This window comes from Hermetia illucens, chromosome 2 (genome assembly GCF_905115235.1).
Source record: "Hermetia illucens chromosome 2, iHerIll2.2.curated.20191125, whole genome shotgun sequence".
In the NCBI taxonomy this organism is placed as follows: domain Eukaryota; kingdom Metazoa; phylum Arthropoda; class Insecta; order Diptera; family Stratiomyidae; genus Hermetia; species Hermetia illucens.
Window position 1 is genome coordinate 83594838 of NC_051850.1, and position 20120 is coordinate 83614957.

The 20120-nt window shown below is 39.9% G+C and overlaps 2 protein-coding genes and 1 long non-coding RNA gene across 10 annotated transcripts in view; 1 reads left to right on the forward strand and 2 right to left on the reverse strand.

The window, feature by feature from the left end:
- The window catches only part of LOC119649860, a 112806-nt gene extending 100975 nt beyond the window's left edge, over nt 1-11831 (reverse strand). Inside the window, exon 1 of the long non-coding RNA XR_005249207.1 lies at nt 11559-11831. This is a non-coding gene — a long non-coding RNA (uncharacterized LOC119649860). The remainder of the gene's footprint in view (nt 1-11558) is intronic.
- The window catches only part of LOC119649858 (calcium uniporter protein, mitochondrial), a 629226-nt gene that overhangs the window by 228539 nt on the left and 380567 nt on the right, over nt 1-20120 (reverse strand). The window lies entirely within an intron of this gene.
- Nucleotides 11900-20120, forward strand: part of LOC119649857 (protein javelin) — a 65068-nt gene continuing 56847 nt past the window's right edge. The window contains exons 1-2 of one of the 4 annotated variants that reach the window (XM_038052219.1): nt 11900-12353; nt 12405-12651. In XM_038052219.1, the coding sequence (XP_037908147.1) occupies nt 12413-12651 (239 nt within the window). In that variant the 5' untranslated portion in view covers nt 11900-12353; nt 12405-12412. The remainder of the gene's footprint in view (nt 12354-12404; nt 12652-20120) is intronic. The other 3 variants (XM_038052218.1, XM_038052216.1, XM_038052220.1) reach the window with 3 other exon arrangements.

Genomic DNA, 20120 nt, shown 5'->3' on the forward strand with positions numbered 1-20120 from the left:
GACAGAAAAAAGGGACAGACAGACGGAGCGACAGACATTGAATCAATTCTAAAACGGCTTTGTTTCACACAAAAAATTTTAAAAATTTTTCTTCACAGAAATACTTTTGGATATAACTTTTGAATAGTTAGGGAAACATTTTAGCAAATAAACAAGTCGGGAAACCGGAAGCTGGACGCTTCAGGTACGAAAGGTTTTGTGTATTTCTTAGTACGTAGCACGTAATATATGCATATATTATGTGAGAATATCCACTTTCGGATGATATTGACATTCATAGTTTTGAATTTGCAAAGAAGCGACAACTTTGACGTATTATAACTTTGTTAGTAATAGTGCGATTTCCACCAAACTTGGTAAGATCATGCTCTATATTATATCCTATATTGTTGCGTATTTCGCAGTCCTAGCATGAACTTAAGGGGGGTCTTGCAGCGAATTACTAAAAATTATAGTAATATACTATTATTAACTTTATTTGTGCAGATATCAGTGTGGAAGGTATTTCGGAGCCCAGGCACCATATAGTGGCAGCCTCTTGATTTTTTTCAGATTTTTCGGTTGGGTAGTTTCTGAGAATGGCCCCCGTAAAGGAATGGTCACTTTCAACCCCCCTCCCTCCTCACCTTTTCAACAAATGTCAAAACTAAGACCGTCTTCGAAAAGTGCTAATCGAGACCTTTAATTTGATACCCCACATGACTATATTTGATGAAAAAAAAAATTTACACCCCCCTTTTGCATGTATGGGGACCCCCCCTTAAATTCATCATTAAAGGATGTAACTCACTGTATGCGCGAGCGTTCACAGTTCCCAGCTTTCCACCAAATTTGGTGTCAATCGCTGCAACCGTCTCCGAGAAAAATGCGTGTGACGGACAGACAGACAGACAGACAGACAGACAGACGGACAGACAGACAGACAGACAGACAGACAGTAAACCGATTTTAATAAGGTTTTGTGTTTACACAAAACCTTAAAAATGGTAAAATAATTTCAAGGTGGTATTACCACTTAAGTGGTGTAGAGGCGTTGATTTTTTTCAGAAATTAAAATGACTGCGGTTGCTAAAGGGTTAAAAGTTCGAGAAAAAAATTACTTAGTACCCGGGTAGTTAAGAAATACCCAGTATTCGTGAAGGTGTAGGTCGCATACAAGCGCATTATCCTTTTTTTCGGTTAACTAATTTCTGGAACGAAAACTGTCTGAATGTAAATCTGAATTTCTGACTCCTCAGAAGTAAACAAAATTAGACTCCCCTTCGCGGCCAATATCAAAAGGTAAAGTATAATCGGGGATAAATCCGTGGTCTCCTGTTGTACATATGGAATCAGCCGAGAAATCGTATCACTGCAAGCAAACAAACGAACGGGCAGGCGAGAATATACGAATAAGATAAAACGATTTTAATTCATGTTTCATACCAGAAATTTTATTACTAATCCATCCAGTCTGGATCGGGTATTTTATTAAGCTTTGCAAACAAAAAAAGACAAGCAGAAAAACGGCAGGAAGTAAACACATCGAACCGCCGAAACGTTTTTCCTTTTTCAAGGATCCACGTTATAACCGTTCGTGATTCTGTGAAGCTTGTCCTTGCCTCTGTGCGAGTACTTATCGAAAAAGTCAAGGAATTCGTTTAGATCAGAATTTTTTAGCATTCCAACGTTCAACGTAAATGCTCGATTCATAACTCCATCAAATCTTTACAAAAAACATCTGACATTGTTTTTATTGTGTGCTGATGCTAATCTTAAAAACATCTTTAATTCGGAGAATCTGACTAAACACCCCAAATGCAAAAAGTGCCAACATTTGAAGAATAATTTTCATATTATTTTGTGCAAGTCATCCTCGTTCGTTTAACACACACATACCTTTGCAGAGTTCGGAATAATTAAAATGATGTCGCGGAACTGCCAAATAATGTAAGCCTTCCCAACGCGCAATTTATTTGCACCATTAAAAGTGATTTCGATGGAGGTTTCCAAACAGGCATTGTATCTAGATTATATCATCATTCTGCGGTCAGCAGACTTTTCTTCGTAGCTGACTAGTATGCAAACATTTACTGATTGATGTTAACGTATATTCGCTAACAGTATCTATTTATACTTCACTTGATCTTGAAGCAATCGAGATTCAATCTCACATGACAAAATGTATTTTATGCGCGGCAGGTACGTGACGGATGTGCCTATTACGGCCTATATGGCTTACTGATTATCTGCGCAAAATATATTCACTTTTACTGACTATATCGTCGTGACCCAGGCAAATTACCTGTGTCTACTCTTGCCGGTTCGAGTAGAAATTTTTGCTAAGTGTATAATAGCGCAAGATATTGACGGATGTTGTCCAAATACTGCCTTTAAAATTTTGTGTAAAACAAAACCTTATTAAAATCGGTTTACTGTCTGTCTGCCCGTTACACGCATTTTTCGCGGAGACGGTTATAGCGATTGATACCATGCTCACGCATACAAGGAGTTACATCCTTTTACGTCAAATTTAAGGGGGGTCCCATACATGCAAAACTCGGTTGTACATTTTTTTTGCTAAATATAGTCACGTGAGGTATCAAATGAATGGTCTCGATTATGACTTCCCAAAGTCGATCTTAGTTTTGATATTTGTTGGGAAGGCGGGGAGTGCGGGGGTCGAAAGTGATCGTCTCTTTAACAGACCCATTCTCAGAAAGTAGCCAACCCAAAAACCTGAAAAAAATTAGAGGCTGCCACTATATGGTGGGTTGCGAAATCACTTCCATAATGATATCCTTTCAAATAAAGTTAATAATAGGCTAGGTATATTACTATAATTTTTAGTAAATGGTTGAAAAACACACCCCTTAAGTTCATCCTAGCGCACCAATATAGGCTGCAACATAAAGCATGATCGTATCAAGTTTGGTGGAACTCGCACCATTACTAACCAAGTTGTAATAGGTCAAATTTGTCACTTCTTTGCAAATTCAAAACTATGAACGTCAATATCACCCGAAAGTGGATACTCTCACAATAATATACGCATATATTACATGATACGTTCTAATAGGGCAAATGCACACTCAAATGTCTTTATATAAGAAATAGACAAAACCTTCCATACCTGATTGCTTATCTGAATATAACTGTAGAAATAAACCCAGGTAAATATATATTGCAAGGAGAGTATCATAAGGTGGCCCGTTTAAACCAAAAATTTTATCCGATCTTAAGAACATCATGAAATTTCCCTACGACTGTTAAGAATACAATAAAACATGAAGATACAATTGCTACTGATGCTTCTTTTATTGAATCTTTCTGGAGCAGTGATTGACAATAAGTTTTGCAATCTTATACCTAAACTTAAAATGTATTTCTTGCCAACACTATAGACTCCATTGTTCAACAACACTAGGCTGATAAAACCACCTTCTGGTTAAAGACTTTAGATGGGAAGCTAACCTACCTTTATACTTCGTCCACCTCTCTTACTGTTACTTTTTTGAAGTCTCTTAGGACGTTTTCGCTTACAAAAGTGCACCTTCGATCATTCATAGTATCTAGAACTGGGCTCTCTGTACCAAGCCATTATTGGGTGTGCACGCTGAAACCCAGAACTAAAGTCAGAAAGTCCACATTGGCATTATGGCTGTTTGGTAGGGCAGGCTCGAGTCTCAGTTAGAGTTTTATTTTAGAAACCGATGCAGGTTCTGTTTTCAACTTCATTTGCAGTGCTTTTGTCTTATATGTTTCCTGCTCGTTAGTCACTTATCTAGGTGCATTTCAAGATACGAGAGCTCATTACACCATTAGGATTGGGACCTTGGCGCAGTTGTGCTGCTTCAAGATTGAAAAGGACATGAAAATACTTGGTTTCCCTTACACGAGTTTTCCAATTTATAAGCCATTTTCCAATTCCTCCCAAGCGAATTTGTAGATTTTTTGATGCAATATTAAGTTCAGTAGTAACCATAGTCGAATCCATCAGTTTATAGAGTATTGACCGTGTGCCACACGAACTCATCTGGTATGCTTTACGACAACACTTAGTGCCAGAAGAACTCGTGCGCTAGGTTCAACTGCTCTACCACGATCCGAAAAGTAAAGTTCGATGTATGGAAGTATGGTATCAAAATCGCTTCGTGTTCCTGTTTGTGTTCATCAAGGAAGCGCCCTCTCACCATTCTTGCTTGTTCTTGTTATGAACACCGTCACACGGGTTATCCAACGTCCAGCGCCCTACACGCTGCTTTATGCAGATGATGTTTTCCTAGCATCTGATAGCCAAAATTATCTCGAGCAACTTGTCCAAAAATTGAATGATGGCTTCATGCAACACGGTCTCAGATTGAATCTAAACAAAACTGAATTTTTGACGACCGATCCCCATGAAACAGAGACAATGACAGTCAGCGGCAGTGATCTACCCAGAACTGAGCGATTTAAATATCTCGGGTCGATGTTATCAGCCAATGGAGAACTACGTTATGAAATTGCTTCACGCATTAACGCAACCTGGATGAAGTGGCGTTGAACAACTGGTGTTCTTTATGATCGACGTATCAACAAACGTCTCAAATCTAGAATTTACCGCAATGCCGTCCGTCCTGTCGCCCTCTATGGTTGTGAGTGTTGGCCGACTATAAAAGACAATGAGCGGCGTCTTGCGGTAATGGAGACGAAGATGTTACGTTGGACTAATGGTGTGACCCGTTTTGAATACATCCGAAATGAGGATATCCGCAATCGTTATGGGGTTGCACCGATCGTGGAAAAATTGCGAGAGAGGCGTCTTCGATGGTATGGTCACGTAATTCGTGCTAACGAGAATTCACTTGCCTAGATTGGTCTGAACATTAAAGTCGATGATAAAACACCAAAAGGCCGGCCGAAACAACGGTGGCTTCATACGCTGGATGGGGATTTAAAAGCCTCGAGATTGCACCGAGACCAGGCATTTGATAGAGCCAAATGGCGAAACCGATCATGACGAGCCGACCCCGCTTGTGAGCGGGACAAAGGCTGAAGAAAAAGAAGATTACCGCATCGAAACAGAGTTTTGTCAACACAAACGTATATGGCCGGGTGGTTTAGTACTTAGAGCGTTACGCTGACACAACGGAAGGTCGCGGATCAAATTTCACTAGTTGCAAAGGGAGTTGTATAGTGACTGCATCTGGGATATATACATCGACTGAGCTGTAAATATGCATGCAAGTCAAAATAGGGGCGCTCACAGTATTAACCAGACTACCTGCCATTCTGTGGTGTATCGCAGTCCTGTAGTGTACCGTTATTCAAGGCCAGATTCAATTGGATTGTCGCACCAACGATTATTATTATTATTATATAATATGTAAATCGGTTTTTGGAACTGTTATGGACTCATTTATTGGAATTTGATTGAACAAAGATGCACAATAAATGATGATACTGCGAGCAACAAAACAATGTCTAGGATATTGTAGGCAGATTGGATGTGCTCTTTTCAAAGAAAAAGAAGAAAACAAACGAACAATAGTGGTTCTTCCACACAAAAACGTATTAAATACCCTACATAAAAGTTGAGCATCAAGCATGATCAAGACCGACCAGGGGAAAACATCAGATATATCTAAGCCTAACCTGTTCAATCTTCTATGAAAAGTGATACTTCAGCCAGCTACAATCAAATCAGATAATAATTTGTAATATTTAAACTCGAAAAAGAGAGGGAGTGTTGAAGGTAGATAGGTCTATCCGAATTGAAATCGATTTACGGAAAGCATATCAAGAATTATTTTTTCACAGGCAATTGCCTTGACTGCTATCATAAATAATTGACTTAAGGAAGGAAACTACGTTAGGACGTTTTCAGATGCCACTTTTTTATTGCATAGGTCGTTAACTTAACTATCTTAAAATACCTTCCAGCTATTTCATAGTGAAATTCCCGCTCCTTTTGATTTTAACGGCGTGCAACCGAGAGATTATGAGGTACAGGCTTAGGGGCGATCTCCCAGGAGGAAGTCCCTTATATGCCCTTACAGAATCCTGTAGTGGTATGCAAATAGCGTATTCATAAACACTTGCACAAGTGAATTTTTATTTGTTGTAACTATATTTCGTTTGTAATTAAGAGTGATAAATGTCTTTATTTGCGAAAAACAATTTCTCTTCAAACGGGTTTTTCTCATTTGCGGGAAATCTAATTCAAAAATTAATAAACACATCATTATGAAATTAGGAGAGATGAGGTATGACGAAGTATATGAACGAGCATTTGGGATGATATCATATTATTGAAGGTGACTTTTTGCACAATTAATGAAAAACAACTCGGCAAATCGGAAGCTATGAAAGGTTTTGTGTATTTCTTTTATAAAGACAGTGAGTGTGCATTTGCCCCATTAGTACATAGCATATGATATATGCATAAATTATGTGAAAATATCCACTTTGAAGTGATATTGACATTCAAAGTCTTGAATTTGCAAAGAAGCGACAAATTTGACCTATTATAACTTTGTTAATAATAGTGCGACTTTCACCAAACTTGGTAGGATCATGCTATATATTATAACCTACATTGCTGCAATTTCGTGGTACTAGGATGAACTCAAAGGGGGTTTTCCAGCCAATTACTAAAAATTATAATAATAGACTATTATTAACTTTATTTGAACAGATATCGGTATGTAGGGTATTTCGGAGCCTAGGCACCATATAGTGCTGTACCTTAATTAATTTTTCGGTTGGATAGTGTCCGGGTAGCTGAGTGGTTAGAGCACATGGCTGTCGGGGAAAGGGGATTTGTATCGTGATAAATGAGCCAAATCAGGGAAATGATTTCGGGCGAGCGCAATGCTGACCACATTGCCTCCTACAGGGTACTAATCCTGTAGTGTACTGTAACGGTCTTGAGTCGATATGGATGAAGGTAGTATGAACATCTCGGGTTGTTCTTCCCAATAATGCCAATATCGTCAGCGTAGGCATCTGCATTTACATCTGCATCGCGAATCACTTTCCCTAAGGCCATGTTGAAGAGGACGCATGATAGGGCATCGCCTTTTCGTAGACCGTTCTTGATGTCGAATGGACTCGAGAGTGACCCTGCTGCTTTTATCTGGCCTCGCACATTGGTCAGGGTCGGCCTAATCAGTCTTATAATTTCGTCGGGATACCGAATTCTTTCATGCCCATGTAGAGTGTTACCCTGGTTGTGCTGTCATAGCCGGCTTTAAAGTCGATGGTACAGCCGAAGGCCATATTCCAGCAGTTATTTCATCGCTTGCCACAGAGAGAAAATCTGATCTGTTGCTGATTTGCCTGGAATGAAGCCTCTTTGGTATGGGCCAATGATGTTCTGGGCATATGGGGCTATCCGGCCTAGCAAGATAGCGGAGAATATCTTATAGATGCCCCAGCAACGTGATATCTCTTCCTTCCTTTTTCCGTCTGTAAAGTGGCTTCTCCGCTCGCCAAAGTTCGTGGTAAGTCTCTGCGCGTGACCGTGTTCTTTCAGAATGCAACATTACTCGGTATGCCGCCGTCTTCCATTTCGTTGCTAGCTTACATTCGTTGTCAAGCCAGTCGTTACTACTTTTCTTGTGGCTGAGGCCAAGTATATTTGTGTCCGTATCAATTATAGGGCTCTTCAGGTGCTTGTGAATATCATTTGTTGATGGTGCTTCATCTCCAAGATATCTCTTAGCTGCGGTTATTGCGACATGATTGTCCGAGGGGATTATAGGTGGTGTTATAATCCGAGCTCAGAACACCATGCAAACGAGGTAGTGATCCGAGTCCGTGGTCAATTTGGTTGAGAGTAGTCCCGTCTGGAGAGGCTCATGTATGTTTGTGGACCGCTTTACGCGCAAACCAGGAACCTCCAACAATCATTTCGTGCGATACTGCTAACTAAATAATCCGCAGTCTGTTATCATTGGTATCCCTATGTAAGCTATGTGAGCCAACGTATCGCCTGAATACGGACTGCATCCCTACTTAACCGTTGATATCTCCAAGATTTTGATATCCTACTTGGGATGCGTTTCGACGGTCCGCACGCCTGCTTATTCTCTCCTATGTAAAGGCGTGAATATTTACGAGGCTTACATTTCTAAATTGTGCATAAAGTGCATAGCATTTCGCTTATATTTTCAAAGTCGATAACAGCAGGTTGCATTTTTTAACTGACAAAGAAACCTACTCCGAGCACATGGTTTATTGGATGGCCACTATAATGTACGATGTAGTGGCTCTTCTCCAGGAAATCGGTCCGTGTCCAGCCTATTGAGACAAGGTATTGGCTAGCTGCTGAACAGCATTTGGTTTCTATGGGGAGCGCACGTTCCATGAGAAAATGCGCAAATCTTTATCCTGTTCATGATAGGGTCTGACATTAATTCCGGCGAAAAACACTGCATACAAAAGGAGCAAACTGAGTTTCTAGGCGCCATGGAATGTTTTTCCAAATTGCAATATGCTACATCCTACACGATCGGGACAGGGCGACCATGCAATGCCATTAAAAATAGAATGATTGTGTTTAGACATAACTCCCGAAAAATGCTAAGTCGTTCACTTCAGTCACCGTGGCAGAACAGGCTCCGGTCTTCTCGAGAACTTGGCATGGATTCCTGATGCATGGACGGCGTCAGCACGTAAGTAAATTAGTCCAAGCGAATCAAATACGCGTCTGCACGCTAAATATTGGCACCCTCACTGGAAAGACCGAGGAACTCGCAACAGCCCTTCGGAAAAGGTGTATTAATATCTCCGTTTCACAAGAAACTCGATGGTCTGGTACCAATCGCTGTGACATAGAACGCGAACGATGTAAAAAAAGCTATAAACTTCGCTACTTTAGTAGCCCATACACTTAATACGGTGTGGGCATTGCTGTGGCATTTTGGCACCGACACTGACTGCAGTTCCCTATCAGACCATCGCACCTCAACATGGCCGTTGATTGTCTTCTTGCAAATCAAGCCACTGATAAAACAGCGTGAGGTGGTGGCCTAAGAAGAAAGAAGCGAGCTCATTTACGTGATTACCAAAAATTAAGAATGTGCAAGAATCGTTAAGTTAATGACACGATCCATAAAACGGCCTATATAACACTCGGGATCACCAAGCCAGGTAAGCGGTTCATCAACGGAGATACGTGGAATGGCTATGTTCAAATGACGCTCCGTGAAGAGAAATGCTTCTACCATAAGTTCTTGGACGATAAAACGTTGGTCAATTGGAAAATTTACAAGAATGCAAACCGGGAAGCAAAAAATCGTTCTCACCCGGGCGATCGATTACAAAGATCTTTATCATAAACTGGATACGCGGGAAAACCAGAGAGTTCTGTATTAACTTGTCAACGCCGACACAGACACACGCAGGACATTGAAAATTTCTGTCGCGTTACTGATAATAACGATGCTTTACCTACTGAACGATGACCCAACTGGAGAATTTGTTCATCATCCACTTCCGCAAGCATTGCCAACATATTCAGCAATTTCACCTGTGAGTGGCACTGAAGTCGAGGAAGCAATCAAACGAATGAAATTCGGGAAAGCAACAGAACCTGATGACATCGCATTTGAGCTCTGGAAATCAGAGCTGGGAACCAACACTGTGGTTCCGTGAATTTTTCAAACGAGCTATTGAAGGTAGAGCACCATCCGACTGGGAAGAAATTACCCCAATTCCAATATAGAAAAAGAAATGTTAGTACCTTTCTTCTGCTTCAGCAGAATGTTCAAATTACCGTCCGGTCCGATTGCTCTCCCATGCCATCAAGATTTTTCAACGCATTCTTGACAACTGTGCGCGGTTACTCATAGAGAAACACCGTGAAACATATCGCCCTCTTTACTTTCCATTTCTGGATCTGGAGAAAGCATTTGACCTCGTGCCACGCGAAATCATCTGGTGTGCTCTAGGATACAACACCCAGTGCCAGAAGAACTCGTGCACTAGGTTCAATTTCTCTACAACAATCTCAAAACTAAAGGTCGAAGCGTGGCGGGTGTATCAAAACAACTTCGTGTCTCTGTTGGTGTTCATCAAAGAAGCGGCCTCTCACCACTCCTCTTTGTTCTTGTTATGGACACTGCCACACGCAACATCCGACTTCGGAGGCTCTATACACATAGCCCTCATGGAACACGGTCTCAGATTGAATCTGCATAAAAGTGAATTTTTGACGACCGATTCCCATGCAGATACTATCACTGTCAATAAAAACGACCTGCCTAGAACTGAGTGATTTAAAAATCTCGGGTCAATGCTATCAGCCAATGATGAACTGCGTTCTGAAATTGTTTCACGTATTACCGCGACCTGGAAGAAGTGCCGTTCTACAACTTGTGTTCTTTGTGATCGACGCATCAACGAACGTCTCAAATCTAATATCTACCGCAATGTCGTCCATTCTGTCACCTATATGGTTCTGAGTGCTGGTTGAACGGCGTTTTGTGGTAATGAAGACGAAGATATTACGTTGGCCTAGTGGAGTGATCACATCCGAAATGACGATATCTCCGATCTATATAGCGTTATACGGGACGTGGAAAAACTACCAGAGAGGCGTCTTCGATGGCATGGTCAGGTAATTCGCGCTAAGTCGATGGTAGGCGACCAAAAGGCCGGAAGAAACAACGGTGGCTTGACACGCTGGATGGGGATTTAAAAGCCTTGCGACTGCATCCAGACCAGGCATTTGATAGAACTAACCGATCACGACGAGCCGACCCCGCTTGTGAACGGAACAGAGGCTAAAGCAAAAGAAAACATAGGTTCTAGGCACACGGTTTCACACGAAAAAGAAAGCCTCAACCTATATAAACTAGCAAATTTCTGAAATGTGATAATATTCCTTTATCAATTGTTTCAGATGATTATGGTTAGGATACATTATATTCATATGTAATATTCATCATCGTTAATTTTTTTACATTTTATGGTCGGAAAGGTTTGAAAATTAAGACCTGTTACACTTTGTGCTACCTTTATTATGAACTGGGTATAACAGAAAAAATCCATACCCCTTCTGTTTACAAGGAGCGCCGCAAAATTTTACCGCTTACTGCACGCAAGACTTTCACATCTACCTGACGACAATTTTCTCCACAATAGATTTAGCCGTTTTTGAGTAAATCAGGTGTGACAGAGAGACGGACGGACTAACATTAAAACTAGGTTTTGTTTTATACAAATGAGGACAGATTTCCATTCGAGCTATCCGCCAATTTCAATGAATCACTGACTAATTTTTTCACGACAATCGAATGAAAGTGCATTCACTTGTATGATAGAACGGTTTTCGCACCATTGAAGTACGTTAATAAGTTTTACATCAAACGAATGTATCTTTTTTCAACCAGTAAAACCAACCTCTCAATTTACTTATATTGCTAAATAAATTTCATTTTCTACATGCACTCATCTTTGTTGAGTCGGGTTGATTGCTGGCTTATGTCCGCATCTCTTTCATAAAATTTCACTTCTATTTAGCAAAAAGTTTGGCAAGTGGCGCTACACTTACGTATTTCGAGTGAGATCATGAGTATCAGTGTACGTACCGAAGTATTATTAACCTGTTAACCACTTATTCCCATTGTAGTATTGTGTACACATAGACTTTCCGCGAAGGAGATCGCTTTCATCGATGCAATCGGATCACAGGTCATTTTCCGAGGTTGCATAGCTTCCATTTCCAGATATTTGAACTAGTGGCTGCAGGCGCACGAATACTCTAATGGATTCCACTGCAGATAATCTCTTATAAGTAGCTAGTTGAAAATTTAGACAGACTGTCTGCCATGCAGCTCGGAGCACGGCCGAAACCTGATACTGACGATTATGACGCTCCATTGAGTGCGGGCCGCACTTCATTGCACTGACTCCATCCGTCAAATTGCGTCAACTCCTCTTCGCACTAGCAGCTCCCTCAGATACATCTGTTTGCTGCTAGCGCATGCGTTCAGTACACACTGAACGTCGGACCCGGTCAGACTCCCAGATGCGAGCTTGGCTCTGAGCCGTTTATATACGACTGCGACCTTAACGATAAGTGACTCAAAACAATAATACCTCAGTACCTGCGAGTACCACACTTAGTACCTGTGCGTCAATGCTATTGTTATTCTTTTCCATTTACCAGTGGCTAGTGTAGCGTGAAGTGCTTTCAAAGGTTCGTTCTGCATTCAACCAATTCGTTGACTTGCGCTCGAACAATGAAAAAATCAGTTTGAAATGTTAAAATATTTTGCGGATGTGAATTAATTTGTCCTTGTCGGAAACGTGGAAATTTCGAAATTCAGCAAATATTAGCAGTGCTCATTTCAAAATCTGTTTTCCAAACAAAAATTGCTAGTGTAAGAGGCATATATAAGTATATGTTCTCATTAATAGTGTTTTTTTCGCAGTTCCGCGAATGGACGCTATAGGTAGCTCCTTCGTCGAGAAAGTGCAACCACGGAAGGATGGATTCTTCCTAACAAGGCTGATTTACTCCTGGACACCACTCATCTGGATATACATTTGGAATATTCTCAACTCTTTTTGCGCAACCATCTTTGAGGCCCAGGTAGAGTTAGAATCAACATGCTTAGTTTTTATTGACTTCTATTGTGATCGCCACTTCTTATATAATCAGCTGCATTTATTTGCCAGGTTGGTTGCATAACATGTTTGCTTGAAATATTGTAGATTGCCGTCTGCAAGTACTGCTAAAAGCGTCTAAGTCAACAGTACCCAATAATAAAATTCTGAAATTCATTAACACATTTGTTACGCATTTTTCGCACTGATGAGTTTATTAGTTTTCTATGCAAAACAGCAGCGGAGCTGATTATGCGAATGAGTATTAGATTATATAATGCGCTTCTGATAAAGTTCAGACCGTAACAACAAGGACAAGGTGTGTCAACATTGCAGGCCCTGATTTGAAAATGCATTGCGCCCCAAGCTTCAGTTATTCAGGTTAATGTGGTATCACTCCGAATACGAAATCGACCCCGCTCTAGATGCACCTCTGCTAGTGGATCAATGCCCTCGGAAATATTGTATTTTAAAAGGATTCTTAGTACATATTCATGAGCAAATATGAGTTCGTACATTTCTTGTTCGGTTTAGAAGTTACTTTTTTGGATTATAAATTGCGGATGGGAAGTTGGTTGTGGTATACCAAAATTTCTCTATGATTATATGTACCCTTATAAAAGAAAGTCGAGATCGCCACTATATATCAGAAACTATGACTGCAATTTCATAGGAGGCCATCGAAAGGTCGTGATTACAGTTTCTGAAATTTGAAGGGAGTAATCCTTGCAGGATTGCTGTTCTATTCACCACACCGACTTGATTAGGCAATAGGTAGTCAGTATTGCAACGGGATATCCAATATATCCAACTTTGGCAGAGGAGTGCCAAGTTAAGGCGAGATTGTTCCGAATAATCAACCAAAAAATGTTTGTAAGCAAGTCAGGAAACCGGAAGCTGGGCGCTTCAGGTATGAAAGGTTTTGTTTGCTTCTTGTGTGAGTATATTTGAGTGTAGAACTATCCTATTTGTACGTAGCCCGTTAAGAATATGCATTTAGCATGTCAGATTTAGTACTTCGGGTTGTAAATTTTCACGGTAAAGGCAAATTTTGAGCTACTGTAAATTTGTTACTAACAGTATGATTTCGATCAAACCTGGAGATAATATGCTTCATATTATATTTTACACTACTACCAACTTTTATAATTCTGAGATAAATTTAAGGGGGGTTTTATTCAATTTTCCCAAAAATGTGGTAATATACTATTATTAACTTAATATGAACAGATATCGATATGAAGAGTATTTTGAGGCCTAGGCACCATATAGAGGCAGCTTCATGATTTTTTCCAGATTTTTCGGTTGGGTAGTTTCTGAGAATGGGTCCGTTGAAGAAATCGTCACTTTGCACAACCCGCCTTTTCAACAAATCTCAAAACTAAGACCGGCTTCGAAAAGTACTAATCGAGACCTTTCATTTCGACCACATGACTATCTTTGGTGAAAAAAATTTTTACATACCCCTTTTACATGTATGGGGACCACCCCTAAATCTCAACGTAGGAGGATATCTTCTCTGGGAGTCCACAGGTCCCACCTTCTCACCAAATTTCGTGTTAATCGGTATAGCCGTTTCTGAGAAAAGTGCCTGTGACAGACAGACAGACGGACAGACAGACAAACATTGAACCGATTTTAATAAGGTTTTGTTTTACAAACAAAACCTTAAAAATTGGTACCTCCACTTTTCATTCCTTTATATATTTATACAACAAAACGAATGAAAAACATGTGTGATGATCTGCTTGCAGCAGAATTGATAGTCGTGGTTATTTTTTATGTGGAAAAGGAAGCCCTTTAAACGTGGGTTATTTTACAACTTATAAAAAATGCAGACTTTCCTCGGAAGCACTAGTAAAATATGTTGACTATTCGTCCCCTATTTTATCTAGGGCGGAAGTTGAAAATCTCTTCAACAATTCTGTTTGTATGAAAACCAATTGTAGTACTCTTAGGAAGTTTAATTCGATCGACGACTATATTTGAACCCATTAGGCATAGAGGACGCCCGGAAATGGAATCATCAGTAACTTATTTCCCCCATTTTCGCCTCCGATCTTGTTGTCCCAAAGAACGTTAATATGGCATATAATTTAATTTTCGGACGTTAATCACCAGTGATCAACAAAAAAAATAGCTACCACATTACGAAGAAAAAGAAAAGAGAATGCCTGATAATGAAGGCCACAAACAGCATGCCAATCAGAAAATCAGCAGTGTAGACTGAACATTTTGGAAAACAAGCATTAGAAGAATTTTTAAATGTTCATATGAATATTTTTTTCTCTTTCTCTTTTAAGCTTGTAGTCCTTTTTATGCTCTTCTTACGTTCACTTATCTTCACTATTTTTTCGGTAACTACCACTACCAGCAACATTTTGTTACTGAAGAGTATAAGAGCATGAAAAAGCAATCAAATTAGCAAAGAAAATAAGTCATCCTCCTTTAAATTGTTGACTCCATCTGTAACTCTCAATCAATTGCTTTTTAAAGCTTTGTTGAATCGGATCATTGCCTGTCTGTCACACGCACTTTTCTCAGAAGGGGTTACACCTACCCACCACCCGAGACGTACAAACTGCCTTCATCCAGATCGAGCAGGCGGCCATTGGGGCGAGATCTTGGGCTGCACATCAATGAGGGTAAGACAAAATATATCGTGGCAACGTCAGCACCGAAGACGAATCAACCAACAACATCAAATCGCACTGGTCAAACACGAAGAAGAATAAGAATAGGAGAATACAACTTTGAGACCGTTGACAATTTCTCTTATCTAGGGTCGAAAATCACAACCGATAACAGCTACGATGATGAAATCCGCGCACGGTTGTTGTCAGCCAACAGAGCCTATTTCAGCTTACAAAGACTGTTCCGTTCGAAACGTCTATGATCTTGCCAGTCCTCATGTATTCCTCGGAAACTTGGGTTCTTAGCACGAAAAATTGCGAACTCTTGGCCGCGTTCGACAGAAGAATCCTCTGAAGAATTTTTGGCCCCCTACATGAGGATGGACGATTCCGTAGCCTACACAATGACGAAATCTATGAGCGATACCATGACCGTCCGGTTGTGGATCAAATCCGGCTCAATAGGTTACGGTGGGCGGGTCACTTAATCCGTATGGATGAGGATGATCCCACCCGGAAAGTCTATAAGGGCAATATCTATGGTAGAAAAAGAAGACGAGGCAGACCCTGCCTAAGATGGAGCGATGGCGTAGGTCAGGACGCCAAACAGCTTTTAGGGATATCGAATTGGTGGACCTCGGCGCAAAACCGGGATGTCTGGAGTTCCTTATTAAGGCAGGCCTAGACCGGATACCGGTTGTTGCGCCGTTGATGATGATGATGATGGTTACATCTATTGAAACAAAATTCTGTAGAAAATTTGGAACTGTGAATTCCTGAATGCGGTGAATTATATTCCTGCACGTTCAACTAGACGGGGTCATCCCGTGTGAAGTCCATTTTTTGGCTTTTTTTAGAATTTTGTTATGAAGAACTGGATAAAGATACAGACATGAATTTTTCACCATAAATTTATTAATGTCTTGAGCGTGCAGCCCGATTGCATAGTTGATTATTGAAATACAGAGCAATTTATACACACATCTCCAAAAAAAGGTGTTTTTCTGCTGCAACTCTAGAGGGTGCTGCGATCATTTTAAAGAAAAGAAGTAAACGGCATTTTAACATACAGACTTAACTACAGTACGCAAACTAGGATTATTAAAAAATATTAAAAGCTAAATTTTTGGTGCCGTGTTGAATTTTTTTTGTGAATTTTGGTGTTATTTTAAGGCTTCTTTAATGAATAAAAAAAAACTACTGAATGGATCGCAATTATCCTAGTTTACGGATCATAGGAATATGTTCTGAATAAGTCCTGAAAATTTCAAAGAATTGCTTTGGATAGATTTTGGGCTATGGTGGCAGCCGATTTCTAACATGCAGTTTGGAGAAAAATGCATTTAAAAAGTAGAAAGCGATTTTTAGCCATAAAACCTTAACTGAGCATTAATCTGCTATACCTAGTTCATAAACTTTAGGTTTCTTCAAAGAACAAATATACAGCCTTGGCTTCATGTCCTTTTAGCGAAGTCATTCGAACATCATTCGGACCGATAAATACGCGCTTTATTACGCCGATCGAGATAAATCTAGCATGTGACTTCTGACTTCTGGAGAACGACCAGCGCAGAATGTGTGGTTCGACGTTACAAACGCTGGCCGATCTCATATATGGCTAGACTGTTATGGCACCGGTGCAATACACGAACAGGCATAACGGTACATATACGGTGATTCATCAAAACGTTGCATACAAGAATGTGCTAATCACGGGAACATGTCCGGTTTGCCGATATGAGCCGCAGGCAGTATTTGACAGTTCTATATACAGCATGAATTGAGACCGGCAAGTTCTAAGTGATTGCCTTATACCGCACAACAAATCTGATGTCTTCTTAGTTGACAAGATAGGTCGCTATGCGTATATTATTGATGTCCCCTAAAATAGCAACATCGAAAGGAAATACCTCTAGCTCGGGAAATCAAAGAAATTGGGCATCTCGACGAGGTGGCTATAGTTCTCATAACATTTTCAGCCACTGGTATTGTAGCTAAATCCTTCATGGCTTCCCTTGATGTCCTGGGACTCTCACATAGTCTGGTTCAAACCATGCGTAAATACACCATTTTGCATGCGTGTACGATGTTGAGAGAAATTCGCGGCGGGTTCACTCACTAACCGATCACCAACCACCACCACCACTGCCCCTTCTTCTTTTAAGTAGGTAGGTCCGAGCCTAAGTCAAATCAGGGCAATAATCTCGGGCGAGCGCAATGTTGACCACATTACCTCCTACAGTGTACTGTAGTGTACCGTTACGGTCTTCAATGAAGTGCTCTCATACACTTCAAGACCCTGATCCAATATGGATTGCTGCACCAATGATTATTACTAAAATTTCTAAAAAATTCTAAATTCTAAATTTCTTCATATGCCTGGTCCGACTAGAGCGAAAAGGCTTCTAAATCCCCATTTTTTGTATCGTGCCATTGTTTTTTCGGCTGAATTTTGGATGGTTTCCCATTGATTTTGATATTCAGGCCCACCTAATTACATATTGCGCATCGAAAATAGAGGCAAACCCATATCGATTGAGGATTTCTTCATTTTGAACATCTTCGCCTCTATTGCCTTTGGTAGTGACCTATTAGTCGGTACCGTGGAGTGCAACAAGGCAAAGGACATTGCTGATGCTGTAAATTTTGTTTTTCAGGCTTTCGCGAACACAGGATTCCACTTGTGGGGCGCGACTTAATCAACGCGATACGTACGTAAAGCAGTTTGATGGCGCAACTGACCATCGATTGAGACTTTGATCCCAAGTACTTAAATCGCTCAGTTCTTAGAAGGTCGTTGTTATTCACAATCATCAAAAACTCTGTTTTATTCAGATTCAACCTCAGACCATGATGCTTGCAGTGATAAATTCACTTTTGGATATTACAACTTTGTTAGTAATTGTAAGTTTTCCTTGAAACTTCCATAATTACCCCCTGTATCATCTTTTATGCTTGTGCTAAATTTCGTACATCTAAAATGAATTGAAGGAGGTTTTGTATACCTATAGATGAACGTTGAGCCAAGCGTGGGTGCAGCACTGAAATCGGCTTAAATGTTTCGCTGTAATGAGAAATGAGGCACAATTTTGGGGTGAAATCTGTAAGACACACTGGATCTAATAAAGCTATCGTGAGAACTTTTTTAAACTGGATAAATTAATCATTATTTTACCCTGGAGGTTCGCAAATAAGGGTTCGTTGAAATTAACGCTACTTTTCATGTTTTCACTAAAATCGCTAAACGCAAATATATGGTGATCATTTCTCATCTCTAACGGATTAATATATAGATTATTATACACAAATAAATGCGGTTTTGTACAGTGGCGATTTCACTCATTAGTTTCATTCTAGCATAAAAACTACAAAGTCTGAAGTGTGATATAACATTTATACATATATATGAGTGAGCACATGTTGAAACATTCTTTCATATTCTGCTACGAATATGGCATAGCAATTTCTATTACCTTTTATGGCTTTCCGCAAAGTGGTCTACGTGTCTGTGATACATTTTCCACGCGTTCTATATATTGATTGCTTTCTCATGTATGCTTTTTTGCAACTAGGTACTCCGTACTGAATTATCAAGTTTTTCACAAATCTTTTCTTTATAAATTATGCTATGTGCGCCACGAAGATACATAAAGTGCACGTACTTTCCGGTTTTCTTAGAGCAAAGCTACTGCTCACTTCCCTTAAATAGCTCTAAATTTTTAATACACATCGCACGTAGGTATGTATTTTAAATTTTTCCCACTTTCCCATTCATGTTTCCTTCTAAACACATATTCTAGGTTAAGGTGAAATAAAGCCTACTTCTGCTGAAATCCATGGGGAAAATTGTCAGCATATGTATGTGCAAGGTGTAGCAGAGTTCAGTACCGCCTTTTATGACCATTTCCCGGTAATGGTTGTTATGCCAAAAATTGTGCCATTAGCAATAATAATTACAGTTAAAAATAGATTTAAAAATTATGAATGTCCTTTGTATTATAAATTACTTTCATCTTTTTTATTATCTGAGGTAGCTAAAGTGATTTGGTAAGACGTGCTTAAATAAGTAGGAATAAACGAGTTACAAGAGAAATTATTGATATATTGTTGCATATGACCTGGAATACGAAGGGTTTCGGAAATCAAGTAGGAAAGTTGACAAGTAACGAGCTCGAAATATATCAATTGACGAGAACCCAACTTACTTTTCCGGTAATTTAGGTTTTTCGGTTTTGTTAGTTTTAAATCGACTACTTTTCGACTACTAATCGACTGTGTTCTTGTTCTCTAAAATAAAAATATACAGTGAAACCTCTATAAATCGCATTCTCATTTGCCAGGAAATTTTTTATGTATAGAAATTTCAACTTAAGGAGCTATTCTAGTGATAACAAGTTTTCCTTCCAATTTTCTTCTTTTAACATATTTTGATAAATCGTTTTGATCACATCCGAAATGAGGATATCCGCGATCGTTATGCACTTACACTGATCGTGGAGAAATTTCGAGACATGCGTCTTCCATTATATGGTCACGCAATTCGCGCCAACGAGAATTCACTTGCCAAGATTGGTCTGAACATCGAAGTCGATCGTTAAGGACCAAAAGGCCGTCCGAAGCAACGGTGGCTTCATACGCTGGGTAGGGATTTAAAAGCCTCGAGATTGCATCCAGATCAGGCATTCGATAGAGCCAAATGGCGAAATCGATCACGACGAGCCGACCCCGCTTGTGAACGGGACAAAGGCTGAAGAAAAAGAAGAAGAACATATCTTGATAGACAGTATGTTCAAGAATAACGGTGCAAAATATTAAGTTGATATCAACTTTCGCTAAGCGTACGTCGAACGGTTTTCTTACAGTAGAATTCATTATAAAGGCTTTCTTTAAAACATGTTTTTCTGATGC